Below are 18102 nucleotides of genomic sequence, written 5' to 3' on the forward strand. Positions count from 1 at the left end.
CTGTCAAGCACAATCCTTTCCGTTTTGTTGAAATTGCAAAGAAGAAAGTAGATCAACAGCAGTTAGTCAACTTACGTTTTGATCAAATCCCGACTCAGAAATTTCCTCATCAATAAGCTAATGTATTGTACCATTTCTCAAACCACCAGTTTATCCAATCATAATGCACAAAAGGTGAATTACGTTATGCATCCTCACTTCATGGTCAACCCTGCCAACAATCGAATGTGGATTTTCATGTTGGGGATGACAAATTGTAGAAAATTCTCTACCTCCCTTGTCTCTTAAGACACATAGATTGTCCGAATTGAAGGTTATTTTTTGGTTACAACAAATTTTGGGTTGGCTGGAGGAATAAAATAACAGAAAAATGAGTTCATAAAATAGAGCAGATTTTAACATTGGCTCTATGGCATGGTGTTTGGGTAGAGGAACAGTTTGTAAAAATTAGCATGTTTAAAATTTTTAGGTTCATAAAATCAAGCGTTGACAGTATAATGATGATCCCTCTCTTCACAGTGATAATTTTTCTTGTCACAGAATATTGTTATATCAGGATTTCACTTTCGTAAATTGTGAGCGAAAACACCAAAAACAATTTAGTTCTGCTCTATGGCACATTTTTCAATATTCAGTATTAATTCTAAATGTTACACGAAGAATATGTATTTCTTTAAGCATAATTTCATTCTCTCAGAATTTCTCAATGTGTTCAATACTTTACATTTCTGTCACAAGCATGAATTTTTTTTTTTAGCGTCAAATTTTTAATGACACCATTTGTAAAGATTGTTTCCGACAAGCATGCACTGTCAATTTTTAGTGAAATATATTGTATGATAAGGATGTATATACTCATAAACTATGCAATTTTATGATTTCAGTGTTGGCTTATCTTTTTCTCCCAATTTTCCCTCGGTAAATTTATAGTGAACAAAAATCTTATAAATAAGGTCAGTCTAATACAACGTCACAACAGACAAAATGCCCGAGGTGGCTGAAATGCACTTTTTTCTTTACAAGGCTGGATCGTTCTCTTCATGCCATCTGACCCTCGTGAGAGAACAAATGGCTCCCTGTGCTAGAGTTAAGTGAGCTTCCTTCTTGGCTTGGTTCTACACAGGGCTGTCGCAACATCATGAGGAACGCCGGAGGAAATTTATAATCATAACTGCAGATCTGATTATGTAGGCCAGGCAATGCACAGATGGCCATATGCATTAAGCTGGTCATTTACAGACATTTCTGCCGTATTTTGAAAGCATTCACACTTTTACCCTACCATATTTCACTTAAAATCTCTTTCTTCACATCTGAATCTGAATTTTTTTCATAGCTGTCTAAAGTTCCCTTTCACTTGATTTTCACCTGTGGCCCCTCATAATATCCCACAAGGAGGGTGGGGCATATGGCCCCAGGTTAAGAGCTACTGATATAGCTTACCAATCGCATCTCATGTTTCTATATTTTGTGGATGTGGTTTTCCCTCAGAGATGCATATGGGTGTAATATTTTGCAATGCAATATTTCTCAGCCAAACGAAAAAAATTGCAATAATTATGATTTCTTTGCAGCATGTTGCTGGAAGAAATCTCTTCAACAGGATAAGTCCAGTGGCGAAGTTCTGGCATTCATTCATTCAGCATATGCAGGGTTGTTTGATTTAAACCACGTTGGTTTTAACCAAGTGGTTTTTTTTTTAAAAATCACATAAAAGTGGCCTAAATATATAATTTTTTCCCCTTAAAAAATATATTGGTTCATTATTAGCCAATATGTTTTATTCTTACTATATTTTATATTCTTGGGGTATATTCTGATGGTATATCTTTAAATGATGTAAGTAGTTTTTTCAAAAAATTCATAAAATGGCCTGAATATAATTGTTTTTAATATATTAAGTATCTTGGTTGCTTAAAGTTATAAATAGAAGGCAAAATTTCTCATTCTTGTCATATTTTCTAACTATTGGCAACATTATGATGCTTTATCTTTAGCAAATTCATGAATAAGGATTACATTACACATTTTGATGTAGTGCTGTATTATCTCACAGAGTTGTTTTTGTTTTTTGCCTTCATAAAGAAGCAGCAACAGTAGTGACATCATTATGCTAGGGACAAGTGGTCTTATAATCCAATAGACACCAGCTGCCCCTAAAGGACAAAGACCAGTGTACTAGTAGTTACATTACCTCACAGACATTTTCATTTTCTTTCCCATAAGAAGTAGCACATCTCATACTGTATATCACCCAGTCTTAATATTCAGTAGTTTTTTTCTTATACTTTCACCATTAAGCCCAGTTAATCAAGATTCTACTGTATAGTAGTAACAGCTTTATAAAAAAAATAATCAGCTACACAGGGAGGTTATAATTAAAGTTTTCATTCCAAAACTATACAATAAGAGCTACTGGTCAGAATGACCTGAAAATTTGCATGGGTACTCCTGAAGCAATGGAAATTTCTTTGGCAAAAGAAAAAAAGTGCAAGTAGTTCAAAATGTGCACGTAGATGATGCTGTACTTGGCCAGGAGTATAATCTATTTTGTGCAACCACATCATTTCGACAGTTCAACAGCAAAATGTTATGAGCAGAGGTCGAATTGCAAACTTTGGTGAATTACAAGCAGATCCACATGACCACAACATAGTCTGATCTGTTGTTGAACAAGTATTTTTGTGCTTTCACCTCATTGCCATTTTACAGTGGACAATATATTTAACATTTCTTGCGTAAGTTGTAGTTATTTGTTTAATCACTTCATTTTTTTGTGATGTTTCCATGAATTATGAAATCATGCAATACTAATTAAGTATCATTTTGCCCTGAATGGCCATCGCTCCCATTCTGCAAGCAAATTTGAGTTGGATGAGTAGTGTCATTTCTATTTTTAAGTATGTTTTCCTCTTTGCCATATAAAATTCCATTGCTTCAGGAATATTCATGTAAATTTTCAAGTCATTCTGACAATGTTTTGCTGTTCTGATCTGTTCACTGCTCTTCTACAGTGTTTTCAATCAGAACTTTTGTGCACACCCTGTATATCGTAAATCATATTTAATTAATCTGCATTATTTATGCTTCATTAAATATACTCACCTAATTTTTATCACAGTTTTTGTTAAATAGCTTCCTAATTAAGTATACTTTAGTTACTGGAGAAAAAACCCTTTTAAATTATATGATTAATAATATTAAAAATTTTCAAACACAAAGTAATTCATTAAGGAAAAAAATAATTAAATTGCAAAAAATTGTTTTTACTAAAATGTAAAAAATATTTACAGATTAATTAATATGTTAATAGTGTTAATTAAATTAATGAACATTTTATTTTAATTATTAGGAATTTAAATGATTTTTCAGAAATGTTATTGTTTTTAATGTTAATGCTATTTAAACCAAAAAAAACTTTTTTTTTACCAACCCTGAGCATGTGGCATGATCACTGTTTAATAATACTCCCCCCCCTCACAAAAAAATAATCATTATTATTAAGAAATATTCGAAGACGAAATGAATAAAACCATTCACTATTTGTTTTATTTATACCTAGACATCCTCAAGAAGAAAAAAAAAGTGAAGCAATGATTTCAAAACAAGAGATCAATTAGGAAAATTTTTCAGTGGCAATATACACATGATGGGTGACACTTTTTGCCTCCAACTCCACATTTGCAACCACCACTGGTATCACCAGTTCCCTAGTAAGGATTCAAAACAATAAATTGAATAAAAAATGGCATAATCAAAATACAAAATGAAATGTTTGCAATGATAAAATAATGGAAAATTCCTGACTTTTTTTATATTTTTCAAGGCTTTATATTTTTATCGCAAGATTGAGCTTCCCATAAGGCAAGGTACACTGTACTGATACTACAACCAGGGTTAATAAACATCATGATTTTTTTTAAATATTGTTTCTCTAAAATTTAATCTTTTGATCATTTTTGTCGCACCACGGTCATTTTCTGCACGCGAGGACTAATTAGACTGGGACGTACAATTTATTGCCAATTCTGAACGGCAGGCTTGTTTTTTTATACTCATCGAGAGGTGTGTGCGCTAACGCCTCAATTGGGGACTCCCTGCAGTAGCAATTTTTTGCTACGGTCAAGTCGCCATTTTATTGTTGTACCCCTGAGTCAGGAAAGTTTTCTGACAAGGACACAAACTGGGTATTGAACTCGCGACACCTCTAAACATCCTTTGGTGCTTCAGCTGAGTACCTTATTGATCTGAGCTACCACGCCTTCTAAAATTTAAATATTATGTCTAAATATGACTGAACAATATTAAATCCTAAGGATAAGTATATTTTTTAAGTATGGAAATCAGACTAACAGCAATTTTTTAGACAATATTGAACTTGATAAATAAAATGAGTACATAGTCATACATGGAACAAAAATTTATTTATATACATAGAGGGAAAGTTATTGTTATAAAATTTTTAATTTTATCTAGTCTAGGGTTGGTAGAAATCAATTTTTTTCTAAAAAATCGAATATATAAATCTAATTTTTTAAATTCAATATTTACTCACACTTTTTTAATTCAAAGTGTGAAATGTTGACTTATTAGGGATATTAAATAGTTTTCATAACAGGTGCAGTTTTTGGCTTATAGACAATATTAAGCTCTAAAGATCTTGCTTTTAAAAAAATTGTATTAGCATACTAAACTACTAAAAATCCCATTTATCATGCCAATGGTATCTAAGAACAAATCATTCTATGTTTAAAGCAGTATTGTAATTATTACTTGATAAAAAAAAGTCCAAAAGCACATAGTTATATATATGTAACTAACACTCATTAATTTAATCAATTTAAATATTCTGGAGTAATACTGTTATAAAATATCACTGCAAAACCATTAACTTTTTTTTTCTATGAAAAAGAGCCACCTTGACTGAACAAAATTCTCTATATTGCAGCACAATCGAAAAAGCCTGGAGGGAGGGAATTAGAGTTGTAGAAAATTTTAAGCTTTTATTATGACTTCTGAAGTTTATTTACTTCTGAAAAGAAACATCATATTTCCCAACTGTGACAATTAGTTTTACAGATAGTGTATTGGCTATTTTCACGAAGCCTATGGTAAATTCCATTCCAGGGATAAAAATCTTGTTAATACAGTTAACTACATTCTCGATTAACTTCATTTTACCACTTAACTAAGAAACAGAATATTCATACTTTTGGAAATCAAGAGCCTCATTAAGATGAGGAAAGTCAGGCAATTTCAAGTACTTGAGATAAACCTGCCACCTGTAATCGCATGTCAAAGTAAGTTCTGTCATTCTAGTGTTAGAAAACCTGAAATCAGGTTTTTAACCAATCCATGCTAATGTTGCGATTGTATTGCTTACTGTATCTGTCCAGTGTAAACCTAGGCTAAATAAGCATTCTTGTCTTAACTGGGAAAGCAAAAAAGTAGCACATGAATAACTGGGATAGTGTAATTAATCACAATGGTAGTCTTACAGTGATTCTGATCAAAATATTTGTCTCCAAGATCTTTATTGTAATCTAGAGAAATCGAATCCAGCGTATATCTCGTTCTCAGCCACCTCGTTGGGCATTTTGCCTGTTGTGGTGTTGTATTTGTATTTGTATGCATTGGAATACCACATAATTATGGTATCAAAGGATTTTTGATGGCGCTTTAGCATCAGTTTGGTGAAATATGATTATGTTGCTTCTAGTTAAAATGAAAATCCTTCAAAACTATTTTTACTCAATCTTTAGAATATATCAGTTATTATATCAAATAGTTATTGTATCAAAATTTTACTGAATGGAATCAAATCACAAAAGAAAGACTCACATTTGGACCCCATCTAGGCCCTTTTGTGACCCAGCACACTTCAGTGCCACATACAGAACATTTCAGCCAATCACAGCCCCATTTCTTCATCAAAGTTATACAGCAAGAGGGACATTTCATAGCTTTTCCTTCTTCTACCATTTTCTAGGTTTGAGAAAAAAAACCACAATACAATATCAATTATAATATAATAGATATACAGGTTTTTACATACCCTGGCTTTACATGATTAATTGGTTACGTAAAATCATCACGTAAAGTGAGTTGAATTTAACAGAGAGAGAGAGAGAGAATGGTAGTCTTCCCAGAGAAGGATTGGGGTTTTCTTCAGAAAAAAAATAAACCCAACTTCCAGCAGTAAACTTTTTTTTCATGAATTAAATTCAATCGTTTAAATAAATATCATAAATTTAAACTTGAATGAATTTAATCAATACTTATTTGCTTCTCTTTCAGTGTAGGTACTTCTGATTAATTCTAGTTAGTGTAGATGTTTTCTTCCTTGAAGAGCCTAGTATGATAGGCTGATAATTTTTTAGTGAAACAGTCAAGATTCAGGTGACAAGCATAATTACTTACTAATCAAAATGACGGCTGTCATGCCAGGAAAACGCAAGCGTAGGGGAAATGTGCGTGTTCCTTTTTTGCAATTGTTGATCACAAACTGAAGAAGTCGAGTACAAATTACAAAGAAATATAAGGATCATGCCTCAGTCCATATTCTGAAGAATTTCTAACAAGTTGCATTCTTCATCTCTATAAAAACTTCAGTAGCAAGAGAATCACCAGAGAGTTCTAAATATCCCTGACAAATATGACAATTCTCATTACATTAGGATCTTTTTCTTTGATTAAAATTCTGATAGCTTTGTCAATGTCATTAGTGAGATCTGGGGAATTAGATTTGAGTATATGTCTCATATCGGTATTATCTAAATCATATAGAATGAAAAAGACTGTCATTTTAACTACATCATATCTTCAATTTGCACAAGCCCATTTTCGAGATTAACGTCAAACTCCATGCCAAATTTCACAGGTTGTGATTTCTAAAATCAAGTTTTCAAAATCGCATTATAGCAAAATAGTGTAAAGTAAGGGATATCAACACATACTCATTATATAATATGAATTGGAAAAACATTTCTTTCTAGGATACTATAAAACTAATGTTTGATAATTTTTCTTTTCGGATAAAAACAACAATATTCAAAATCGTTTTGTGAACCTGTAGGAATTCCAAAGTTTTCTTGGCATCCTCATTAATTTCAGCTTTTTCTCTCAGTTTGTCTTGGTACTGCATACAATTGAGACCTTCATGTTGAGCTTGACAGGTTAAGCAGTTGTAATGTGAGCAAACTGGACAATGGAAAATATTAGCGTTATCTTCATATAGGCACCATCCAGGGCAGTCTGCTGTCTTGCAATGGAAACTTCCTTTCGCTGTACTTTCGGCTGCATTAAGGCTACGTTGTAGATATTGTTCGAAAACCTCTTGTGGGACTAACTAAAATGCACAAAAAAACTCCCTTAAAAAATATTTAAAATGAGTAAACAATATGGTTATATAATGATAATATGATGAATCACAAACATAGTTACATGAAATATAAAACTATTCTAGAACGGAAGTTTCCAATGTTATTGGGACAGCTGCACCATTCACCAAAAAAAAAAAATTCTCATGGCATTTAATGATAAACACTTTTTTCAAATTACAGGACTAACTAAAAACAGTGGAACCTCTTTTTTGCCGTCATGCTTGAGAACCCAGAAAAAATTACTGTATAAGCTTCATTTTTTCTCAAATACTGTTTGGACTAATGAATTCTTCAACTAATTTTTCCTTTTGCTTTTCTGGTCTTCACAATTTGGATGTGTAGCAAATAAAAATCACTGGTCACCTTTTCTACCATGAACTGGTAATCAGGGAAAAGTGAAATCATTAGTGGAAAACTTCAAATGAGCCGGTAACATATGATGACATTGGGATGCCATTGTTTTGATGCTTCTCGAATCTCAATCAAATCAATTATACCTCTCTCTCTCTGGCAGACACTGACTTGAAAAGGGTCTGTGATCACACTTAGCCTTCCAGTGGGCATGCTTATGTAGAACATAAGCACTCTCTTTCCTCCATGCATTCCTACATATGTGCGCTCGCTGGAAGGTTGCAACACAGTGGGTCTGGACCAGGTTTATTTACACTGATAGTGTCCAATCAAGCCAGTGGAACGGAGAGAATGTTTCATTGTAGGTGCTCAGATACGAAGGAAACAGGGTATTCTAGGGTTGCTAGATGTCTGCATATACAGCCCACAAGGACGTATGCAAGGTGGGATTGCACTGAATCTTCATGAATTACTAAGGAACTCAGCGACCTCACAAAGTTGCTTGGAGAAAAGAGGGGCTTATGGGGTGTATTTAAACAACATTGAATTGAATTTTTTTTAAGTAAAAGAATTACTTTTTGAGTGTTTTGTTTTATTGGACTATGATTATGTTGGGATGGCGTATGCACCCGGGTATGGTGTTACCATCACACCCCCCCCCCCCCCCATGGCAAAGTTAACATTCATCACCATTAAGAGGCTTCATGTCAATTTTGGCCCTTGTGGAAAAAAAACTAATTTTACCGCTTTTATTTCCCGCTGCTGCAAATTACTTCTGCAAGAATAGCATTCATCACGATAAGGGCATTTCACAAATGATTCTGTACTGTGTATAACTGTACTGGACAAGCATTCCCTAAAAGAAAAGGAGGGGAAAAAGTCCTTTTTAAACTTTTTTTCCCACAAGATCAGTGGATGCACACAAAAACATTTTTTTTTTAATTCTGCTTCAACAAATAAGTAAGCAAATAGCATGTTAATGAAATAAAAGCTATCAAACACATAAATCTTCAATATATTTTCTCACTTGCAGAACATATGTAAACAATCGCGAAGTAAGATGCCTTCACCAGATTCGATTGTGCAAAGACACACTGCGCATTCGAAGGGCTCAGCATTTGATATCAAATTCAGTTCTTCTAGTTCTAGCAATATGCCATAACTTTGTCTCTCTTTTTCATTTTGGTATTGTGGTTCCTGCAATGAAAAATATTTTGACTATATATATATATATATATATTTCTTCTCACTGTTATACATTTAGATAAATAATGGAACATAAAATATGTACTTGTACTAAAACGTTGGATAATTACTGTGCTTATACAGGGCGCATAGCTGACACCTGGCATTGCAAATTGCTGGCAAAACCATTGATCCTAGAGGCATACTTCCAATTAGTAAAAGTATTCAAACAACGTACGAACCTCAGATATATGTCATCCTTCTACACCCTATGCTCAAAAACCCAATTAAAAAGCTGTTGCCCTTTCTGTCCTGAGACAAATAAAAAAATTCCATGTTTCTACATGCAATAGTTGCTGGAATATTTGAATTCAAAAGTTGGGAAAAACCAGAAAAGACAGGGCAACATCTTTCTAATTGGGCTTTTGAGGACAAGATGCTCATATAAAAAATTATTTTTACTTCAATATATATAACTTAGAACCTTTGTTAATGAAGTAAACCCTTGCAACATAAATGACGTGTCTGAGTCGTACACATTATTTGGATACTTTTTCTAATTGGATGTTTGCCTCTAGGATCAACGGTTTGCTAGTAATTTGCAGTACCAAGTGTCAGCTATGCACCCTGTATGTGAATGACAGCAAGAAAACTGTTACCTCACTTAAATTTTGAGTTACTTCGGATTCATCAACATCCAGGCAGAGGTTAGTGTTGAAGTTAGAACCTGAAATATACAGAACGTTTTAAAAACTTTTGCATATTAAATTCCAAAACGTGAAGAAAGAATCAAGAAATATACAGCTTCTCTTCTCTCAAAATAGACTAATCATTGTTGCATCCTTGTAATTTTATGCACACAAGAACTAATTAAACCAGTGTTTACAGATTAAACCTATTTGGAATTGCGGTGATTTGGCGCAGTTTGTGCACCAACCTCTTGGAGTGGGAATTCAGAACCATATCTTTGTGTAGTTGTTGTACCATCCCATCTTTCTCCGAGTGAAAGCGGTACCTCTGTTCATAAACGAACCTGAGAAAAACCGAGCAAGTTTAAAAAGATTTTGTTGTACATTATACAAATGTCTCTCTTATCTGGACTCTCACTCAAAATGGGCTAATCAATTATGTCATTAAATATACTTGTAATAACAAAAAATGTTTTACTGTAATGCTTTAATTACACTGCCATAAGCCTCTGGTATCCTTGAATGGAAATATTCCCATAACTAAATTTGCACATTTTCAAAATTCCAAATAAACATCTCATTAGATAGTGGTCACATCCTAGTAAGGTAACGAAAAAGGTTCAAAAATACACTTTAGCATCCGACTTAGTCAGTTATGTCATCAAGAAATTTTTTCATTCAAAATTAGAAATATCAGCTAAAAATATGTCCTGAAATGAAAATTCAAATACTATATTGACTGGCATGCCAGGAAATTTGAGTCACAGATTCTGGAAAGTTCTGAAATATCTTTTTTCCTAAAAATTAATGGCATTGGTTGAATGCATACTGCGACCCTTATTAAACCTCAGTTTTCCCAGCTTGTTGGGAATAGGCCAGACCCTCAAGTTCTATGGCATGACAGCTAATGCAAGAATATGGTGATAAGGTAATAAATTACCATGAAAGAATTAATGACCAACCTTTCATTATGGGGGAAAAAATTTCAGGAAACTAATTTCCACATTTCACCAAAATTGCATGCATTCATCTTCAAAGGTTTGTCATGTTAATTGGTATTATGTCGCTCGTGAAACAAAATACAAACACAAAGAAATTTAAAACCACAACGATAGTTTCTGGTATTTCATCTACATTTTAGATCATGTTTTGGGAAAGTGGGGGGAAGTTTTATAAGCAGAAGCCAAAACAAATTAGCATTTGTTTTTCTCTCATGCTGTTAATAAATATTCTCTGGTAATTATTCCCACACATCACTTACACAACAAAGACTCGTCTTCTGTATGAGTTCTTTCTGAAGTTGCGAAAAGAGATTCTTCAACACCAGAGTTTCTTTCACCATCCAAAGAATAGACTGTGTTCTGTGCAAATATTTTCTGGGTGTTCTTCTCAGAACATTCTGTAAGGCCCTCTTTATCAGTATAAAGTGAGCTGTTGCTACTGCTGACAGTTACATAGCCAGCAGAATTATTATCACTTGAATATGAATCTACAAGATATTCAGGTACTTTCATTACAATTCCATGGTGTGGATCATGACCTTCTGTTTCAATTGTTTTTCTTTTTTTTGATGCTTTCAAGGCATCGATAAAATTCAAAGATTTTCCAGGTCTTAGTGATTCATTTGATCTACTGTCAAATTTTGATTTGAATATTTTGAATTCAGGCAAAGTACATCTGCGACGGGGCTTGTCACTTGATACAGAATCTGGTCTAATGGGCAATCCCAGGGCAAGTTTGTCTATACTTTCATAACTGCTGGTAATAAATGACTTTATGCCTGTTTCATTTCTCTCAAGATGACCATATGAACTGGTATTTGATATATTTTTTGGGAAAGTACTTGAAACATAATTGCTTATTTTACTCAATCTTTCAATTCCCATTTCAGATGAATATGATGGAAACGTGAAGTCATTTGTTTTGATATCTCTCTTAGAATTCATGAGCTTGATCTCTTCACATATTTTTTTAAAGATAGACTGGCTTTCACTTTCAGATAGCTCGAGATAGAGAAAAAGGGAACTCCCAGGTAACACAGAGAATTCATCTATTTTTTTATCTTCATCGCTCACCAGAATATTGGCAAGTATTAGTTTTTGAATGGGTGCTCCTATCTGAAAATCTCTGCAAACCTAAAATATGTAGGATTGGTAAAAATATATTATGAAAACATGGGAAAAAATACATAAAACTGAGACAACACTTTTTGGATTATAAATTATAGAAAATTTCTTGACAAATGATTCATGTAGGTTTAAAAATTGAGTAATTAACTGAATGATCCCACCCACATCCATATAACATATATGGTTTCTCAAATTGAAGATAAACCTTGAAAGAAGTATATATTTGCTAACCAACTGAAATTTTTTTTTCTTACTTGGTAAATAATTTGATTTTTGAAATATTATGTGAGACAGAATTTTAGTAAAGAAATAAATGGAAAATATCTGAAGGAAACATACAATCTGATCATTAGAGTCCTAATGCCTTGATGTCTGAAGTTACCAACCCATACAGCAGAAATTGATAATGGATGGGTCCACCTTATCTGGGATCACAGCTGCCACTTTTTAAGAAAGGCTATCCCCCAATTTGTTGAATATTTGGATTATAACAGCACACCAATCTTACAAAAGACCTAAGACCAGTTCTGGCATAGATTTTGATCTTTGTAGCCTGGCTTGCAGTCGACATTCTAGTTCATCCAAAAATTAGTCAATGTAATTAGTTAGCGGTGAGATCCGCAGTTAAATTTCTAAATGCCCATTTCAAGAAACAAGTTGTGTATTGCATGAGTAGTATGGATTTGTGCCTGATCATGGTGAAATGAAAGCATGCCCTGGCTGACAATGCCGCGAAGCAGATTTGTTCATAATATCACATGTATGGTAATGTATTCAAAATGCTACACACAGGAACCAGAGGACAAACTATTGCTAAAAGAAGCGACCCCCCTAATCCCCGATTAGATCCACTAAATTTCAGGTTATCTGGATATCATGATTAGATGGTATACTGTCTAATGTAAATTCTGAAAATTTCTGTTAGTTATTGAATACCTTTGATAACCTCTTATTTATGAGCTAGCTTTAATATTATGGACTTCATTGCAATTATACAAATACAAATACATTGCCACAACAGGCAAATTGCCCAACGAGGTGGCTGACTTAAGAACATCATGGATCCCCGAGCCATTTTTTGGAGGCCCTACCTACTACTGCTACACCCCAAATGCACCCCCCCCCCAATGAACCCCCCAACGAATCGGTACATGCGGGAATGTGCGTGTACGTGTAGTGCAACCTGACGTAAAGTTTGTTTCTGTGTAATGTTTGTTATGTGTAGTGCTGCCATCTGCCACCAGTTTTTTTTCTAACTATGAGTGAAGTGTTATGATTGAATGATTTATCGTTGTAGGACTGTTGCTCTCTGTGGCGAGACTTTTTAACAGGGAGATCGGCTCGCATTTGCGCCTTGAAGTTGGGAACCACAGAAAACCAACTTCAGCCGACCACAACCAACTTCAGCCAACCACCATTATTATAACACATAAATTAAAATTACCTTCATTTTCAATGCCTTCACAGTCATATCCTTTTGTATAGTATATTCCAGTGGACCAACATGAAGATGCTTGCCTTCAATGAACATATACACCCTATAAGAATGGAAAACCGTTTTCATATTAAAGTATGAAAGTACAGGTAATAAAAGTGAGAGATCACTGTATATTGTACATTCGAATTGTATCAATTAAATACACTGTATAGTTACCACAGTGTTATTTACCATTTTGCTGTTCATCAAACAAGGGGGCATTTTAATTCAAATCCGTCATTATTTCTGAGATATCCTATATGATTATATTAATCATTTAATTTTCAGAATTTACATTGACTATGTTAATAAATTTAGCTTCTTCTTTTAATTAATGGGTTGACCTTGGACACATTATTATCAAGCAAAAAATACAAATACTGTAAAATTATCATAGCATGGAATTAAAACTGGATAAGTTTGACTTACAATAGTGGTTCATTTGATTTCAATAAATTCTTTTTACTCAGCCAGTACACATCTTTGCACAAAGATATATGCTTAGGTGCTTCTGATACCTTTTTGCCTCTGGGAGTTTCTATAAGAGACAAAAAAAAATGTATGTGTATGTATATATATATATATATATATGTATGTGTGTGTGTGTGTGTATGTATATGTATTTATATATAAACCTACAAGTAAAATAACTAATTTTGAATAAATCTCGCTTGTCACTCATATAACTCAGAGTGGTAAACATTTTATGAGACAGAATTTCATTAGATTATTGCCTAATGAAATTTGTGAAATACAAAAATGCAGATTATAACAAAATATTTTCATTATAATGTGAATGCTAACATCTGCCAAAGAAATACGTAAGAAATAGTCAATTCTTCTATCGTCATGACAGGTGGGAATCCCAGATGATGTCAGAGGAAGGAGTACATAATGCTTAACATGTCAAAAAAAACTAACCGCCATCTAAATTTCCTGCGAGCCAATACCAAAACTTTTTTGTTTGAAGAAAATTAGACAAAATAAATGTTTTTAGGCTTTTACAGGACTTGGTCATCTTTTCCATGGTGGTGAAAATGCTTAGGTAAATTTCGAAACTTTTTGTGTCTTTTCAGACTATAATTTAGTTATGTTGAAAGACGTCACTCTCCTCTATTAATACAACAGATTCGGAAAACTGGCCGAATAAAGAAATATCTGTGTTTCACCAAAAGTATCACTGATTATCACACTAATATCTCTTCATTTAGCCAGTTTTCCAAATCTGTTGTATAATTTAGTTGTCAAACAGAATTTCATGCACCAGTGCCAATTTTTTGACCACTATGACAACCTGGACTTTTCAAATTTTAATGTCATTACTCCTATAGGAGTAAGTGTCTTAAGTTTTCCGTAATCCCATATTTATGAGACAGAACTATTCTTTTCCTGTATTATTTCATATTTTAGCAAGGCATGATCATCCCCTATCTTGTCCTCTCTAGGTCTGTGCTTTGCTCATGAGAGAAAGAATTACTGTAACCTTGTTTTGCTGATGCCGCCTTCCATGTTTTGAAGAAAAAAAAATTACAGATGCTGAATTTTCATACTATATAAATATCGTGTTGAAGGTGTGACTACTCTCAGCAGAGAGACATTTTGGAATTGGAGAGAGACTCTCATTCAAACTTCGAAGTTGAAAACCCACACAAAAACTCATACCTGGCTGAAAGATTTAAAAGAACGTCATACAACCATAAAGTTGTTAAAAAGTCACTGGGCCATTGCAATAGTACCATCAAACCCCCCCAAGAAGTGATTTCTCTGGTCTCTTGGAGTTTGTTATAATGGGATGACTGTATATCATTTTCACTGTTTAACCTACCAAATCTAGTTTTAACTATGACTGAAGATAACAAAATAACCCAAAATTATAGTTTTATATTAGTTTTGTTCCTACTGTCAGGCTCTCTAATAACAAACACGGCGGATATTACAAATTTTCACACACAATGAAGTTTTTCCATGTCCCGTGAATTTTGCATTGCTTATCTGCGTTATTTTGATTGGTTCTCTCTTTTTTTCAACTTCGTTATAAGCGGGTCCAACTGTATAACTTACAAGTTGTAGTTTACCTGTAATCGTGGACATGGGGCTACTTTCTAAGTGAGGATCAAGTTTCTCTAATCTCTCACAGTTCTTTAATTTTCCAGCTTGTGGCTTACTTCCCATGTCGAGATCACAACTGAAAGTCACAGATGGCTTACGGGTATTATTAATCCGCCGAAACGAACTCTGATTTACATTCCTTCGTCTCTCCGAGTGATCCCCAAGTTGTCCAAGCTTTTCCCTCGATGGCATCTTTTCTTCATGGTGTGAATTTCCATCCAAATCTGTACTGTTTTTATTTTCCAGTTCATTATCCTCATCATTATACCACAGTTTTGAACGATGCCAAATTAAATTTTTCTCACTCCCAAAATCTTCATCCATTAGCAATCTTTAGGAAATCTGTAAATGTTTTCGCGTTTAAAATTAATAAACTCAACAGTTTTATCCGATTTTTATTCAAATTTCTTAGTTTCAAAAATATTTCCGTGCATGTTTTTTTAAAAGTAAAATTATTTTTAAAAAAACTTGATGCCAGTTTGTTTACATCACTTTATGTTGCCATTCAATTTCACAAAATAATGAATTTTATTTTAAGTGAATTAAAATCCCTGGCAATGAGTTTAAAAAAAACAAACAAATAACCATGATATATCTTATTTATTTATTATTCTCCCAAGGTTGAAAACAAAACTAACGTTCTTGTTGCTAGAAATTACCTAACGGACTTGCCACCAGACCAATGCCTTGAGAAATATCACACCAAACTGAAAGTAACACTAGATGACGCTGCATATAATGATGTTTCTATAGTCTGACCATATTTTGAGTTTAAAAAATATGGTGAATCGGAGTTTTAAATACAGAGAATAAATGTGGAATAAATGTGTGAATTTAAATGTGGGATACTGCCAATTATTGCCGAATATTAGCAAAGTTGCCAACTATTGCATAAATCACTTAAAAATCGCTAATAGTGAGCCAATAAAGCATTATTGCAAATTGCAGTGAATTAAATGAATTTTACGAAATAAAACGTTCAAAATGAGATAAATATTTCGTGATGAATTTTGTTTATGAGCGTAATTCTGAATCTTTACCCCCCCCCCTCCAAATCATGTACAAATATTCATTGGATCTGTCAATTTTTCTACAAGTAGAAATTGGTGAAAATTAAATTATATGATACATATTGTATGGTAAGTAGCTGCTGAGTCACAGCATTTTTTAGTTTTGACACATTTTTACTCACGGACATTTTCATTTCTGCGAATCTCTAGCGATCCTCCAGGAAGTCGCGACCTACACTTTTGGAACCACTGCCATACAGCAATTTGCTACAGATTGAGTTGAATAGGAAGTAAATGGGCCATCTATCGGTGATCGCCTCCGGCTCGGTAGATAAAAAACTTGTTATCTATATTCTTCACGGATCGAACCCATGGACCTGACGGTAACCTTGATGGTAGTAAGCATCTTTCCACCCACTGCACCACTCGGATGCTGGCAGGAGAAAGGGGGGGTCTCTGCTTCCCGGAGCTCTGATCCAAGAAGGGTACCGAGTTCACTCTTTTCCTGTTCAAAATAACGGGGGGGGGGGAGGGAGAGAGACTTTCAGTCCTGGTTGCCCGAAAAAGAACCAAGCATATAGGGGCCAGCGCTAAAGAATGTGGGGGCCATGGGGGAGTGAGCCAGAATGAATGCTGACCCAGGACAGAGTAGATTTACGTTTCTAGTTGTAGCCATGCGCTTATGTGTCAGAAACGGTCGATCGCAGATTACGGAAATCTTAATTGCAATCATGTGCATCAGGCATCCCGCTGCAACGGGAGAGGGGGGAAACATGAGGTTCTAGTACCCCGGGAGTTGGACCTGTGGTGCCGAATTCACCCTCTTACTGATCCTTCTGCATGACTTATGGTTTAAAAATGTGTACTTTCTCCGGCTGAGTTGCTGCCCTGAGCAGGGCCGTATTTATGTTCTAGCCGCCTGTGGACTATACAAATTTTTTCGCCCCCTCCCATTTCAGTCTAAGTTTTTTACCTCCCCCTTCTACCCCTGCCATGCCATTACTAATGAATTACAAACAAGCAAAACACAAAAAAGTGGTACTGTATATAGTTGCGCCTAAATTTTAGCCCTACTTTTCTGCCCTGCATTCGTATCCTATTCCGATCCATATTTGCCATATAACGTGGGGGTGGGGTGCTCATCCTCTGGCCCGTAGGCGTCTACACATCCATGAAAACACTTATAGATTTAATAGGTTTTCAAAATGGGAATAACAAGAAAACGGTGACAGATATTAAAGTTATTCTTGCGGAATGTAAATGGGCGAAGTCAGGAATTTCAGCTACGTCATTCATGTTTCAAGGAATTGTGTAGTTATGAGAATAAAATATAAATAACTTTTTATATGCACAACCTGTGCCCAAAAACCAAATTTAAAAGTTGTTGCCCAGTCTCTTCTGATGCCAACGAAGAAATTTCCATGTTTCTAAGTGCAATATTCGCAGAGATATCTGAATTCAAAAATCGGAGAAAAGTTGGGAAAGAAGCGTTGTCCGTTAGTTTTTGTTGGCTTTTTTTTCCAACTTTCCTCAATTTTCGAATTCAAATTTCTCAGTAAATTCTTAGAAACAAAAAAATTCTTATTAATAAAACTGCTTTTGTTCCTTCCATTTTTGTTCTTTTCCTGATGCTTCTTTTATATTGAAAGTAACATAATAAAAAAATATAACACTAGTATAGATCAACGGTTCTCAACTTTCTTTACCCACGGATCTCTTTCCGGTGTATAATTTCAATGGCGGAGCCCCGTAGGTCTGTTTTTTATTTAT

The 18102-nt window shown here is 34.2% G+C and overlaps 1 protein-coding gene across 1 annotated transcript; it reads right to left on the bottom strand.

Annotated features, from left to right (window-relative positions):
• Positions 1-3527: 3527 nt before the first annotated feature.
• On the bottom strand, positions 3528-15827 carry LOC149089761 (uncharacterized). Its single transcript, XM_089244972.1, has 10 exons — positions 15289-15827; positions 13643-13751; positions 13181-13274; positions 10869-11742; positions 9578-9645; positions 8761-8930; positions 8478-8589; positions 7070-7348; positions 5842-5985; positions 3528-3710 (listed from the first exon to the last, which is right to left on the bottom strand). Exons 1-10 carry the CDS (start codon positions 15644-15646, stop codon positions 3630-3632), a joined length of 2289 nt encoding a protein of 762 aa, XP_089101098.1. The 5' UTR covers positions 15647-15827; the 3' UTR covers positions 3528-3629.
• Between the last annotated feature and the right edge of the window lie 2275 nt (positions 15828-18102).

The sequence above is a fragment of the Pholcus phalangioides genome, unplaced genomic scaffold (assembly GCF_987345545.1).
Source record: "Pholcus phalangioides strain wild (caught in Gottingen) unplaced genomic scaffold, Ppha-v1.0 ptg000001l_1, whole genome shotgun sequence".
In the NCBI taxonomy this organism is placed as follows: Eukaryota; Metazoa; Arthropoda; class Arachnida; order Araneae; family Pholcidae; genus Pholcus; species Pholcus phalangioides.

What these genes read in the sequence shown, in the direction of transcription:
- LOC149089761 (XM_089244972.1), bottom strand. Translation starts at nt 15,646, where the DNA reads ATGGATGAAGATTTTGGGAGTGAGAAAAATTTAATTTGGCATCGTTCA. An exon ending in AGAAGACGAGTCTTTGTTGT is followed by an intron (nt 9,646 to 10,868) that starts GTAAGTGATGTG and finishes TGTATATTTCAG; the next exon opens with GTTCTAACTTCAACACTAAC. An exon ending in TGTTTACATATGTTCTGCAA is followed by an intron (nt 8,590 to 8,760) that starts GTGAGAAAATAT and finishes CTTTTCTTTTAG; the next exon opens with GGAATGCTTGTCCAGTACAG.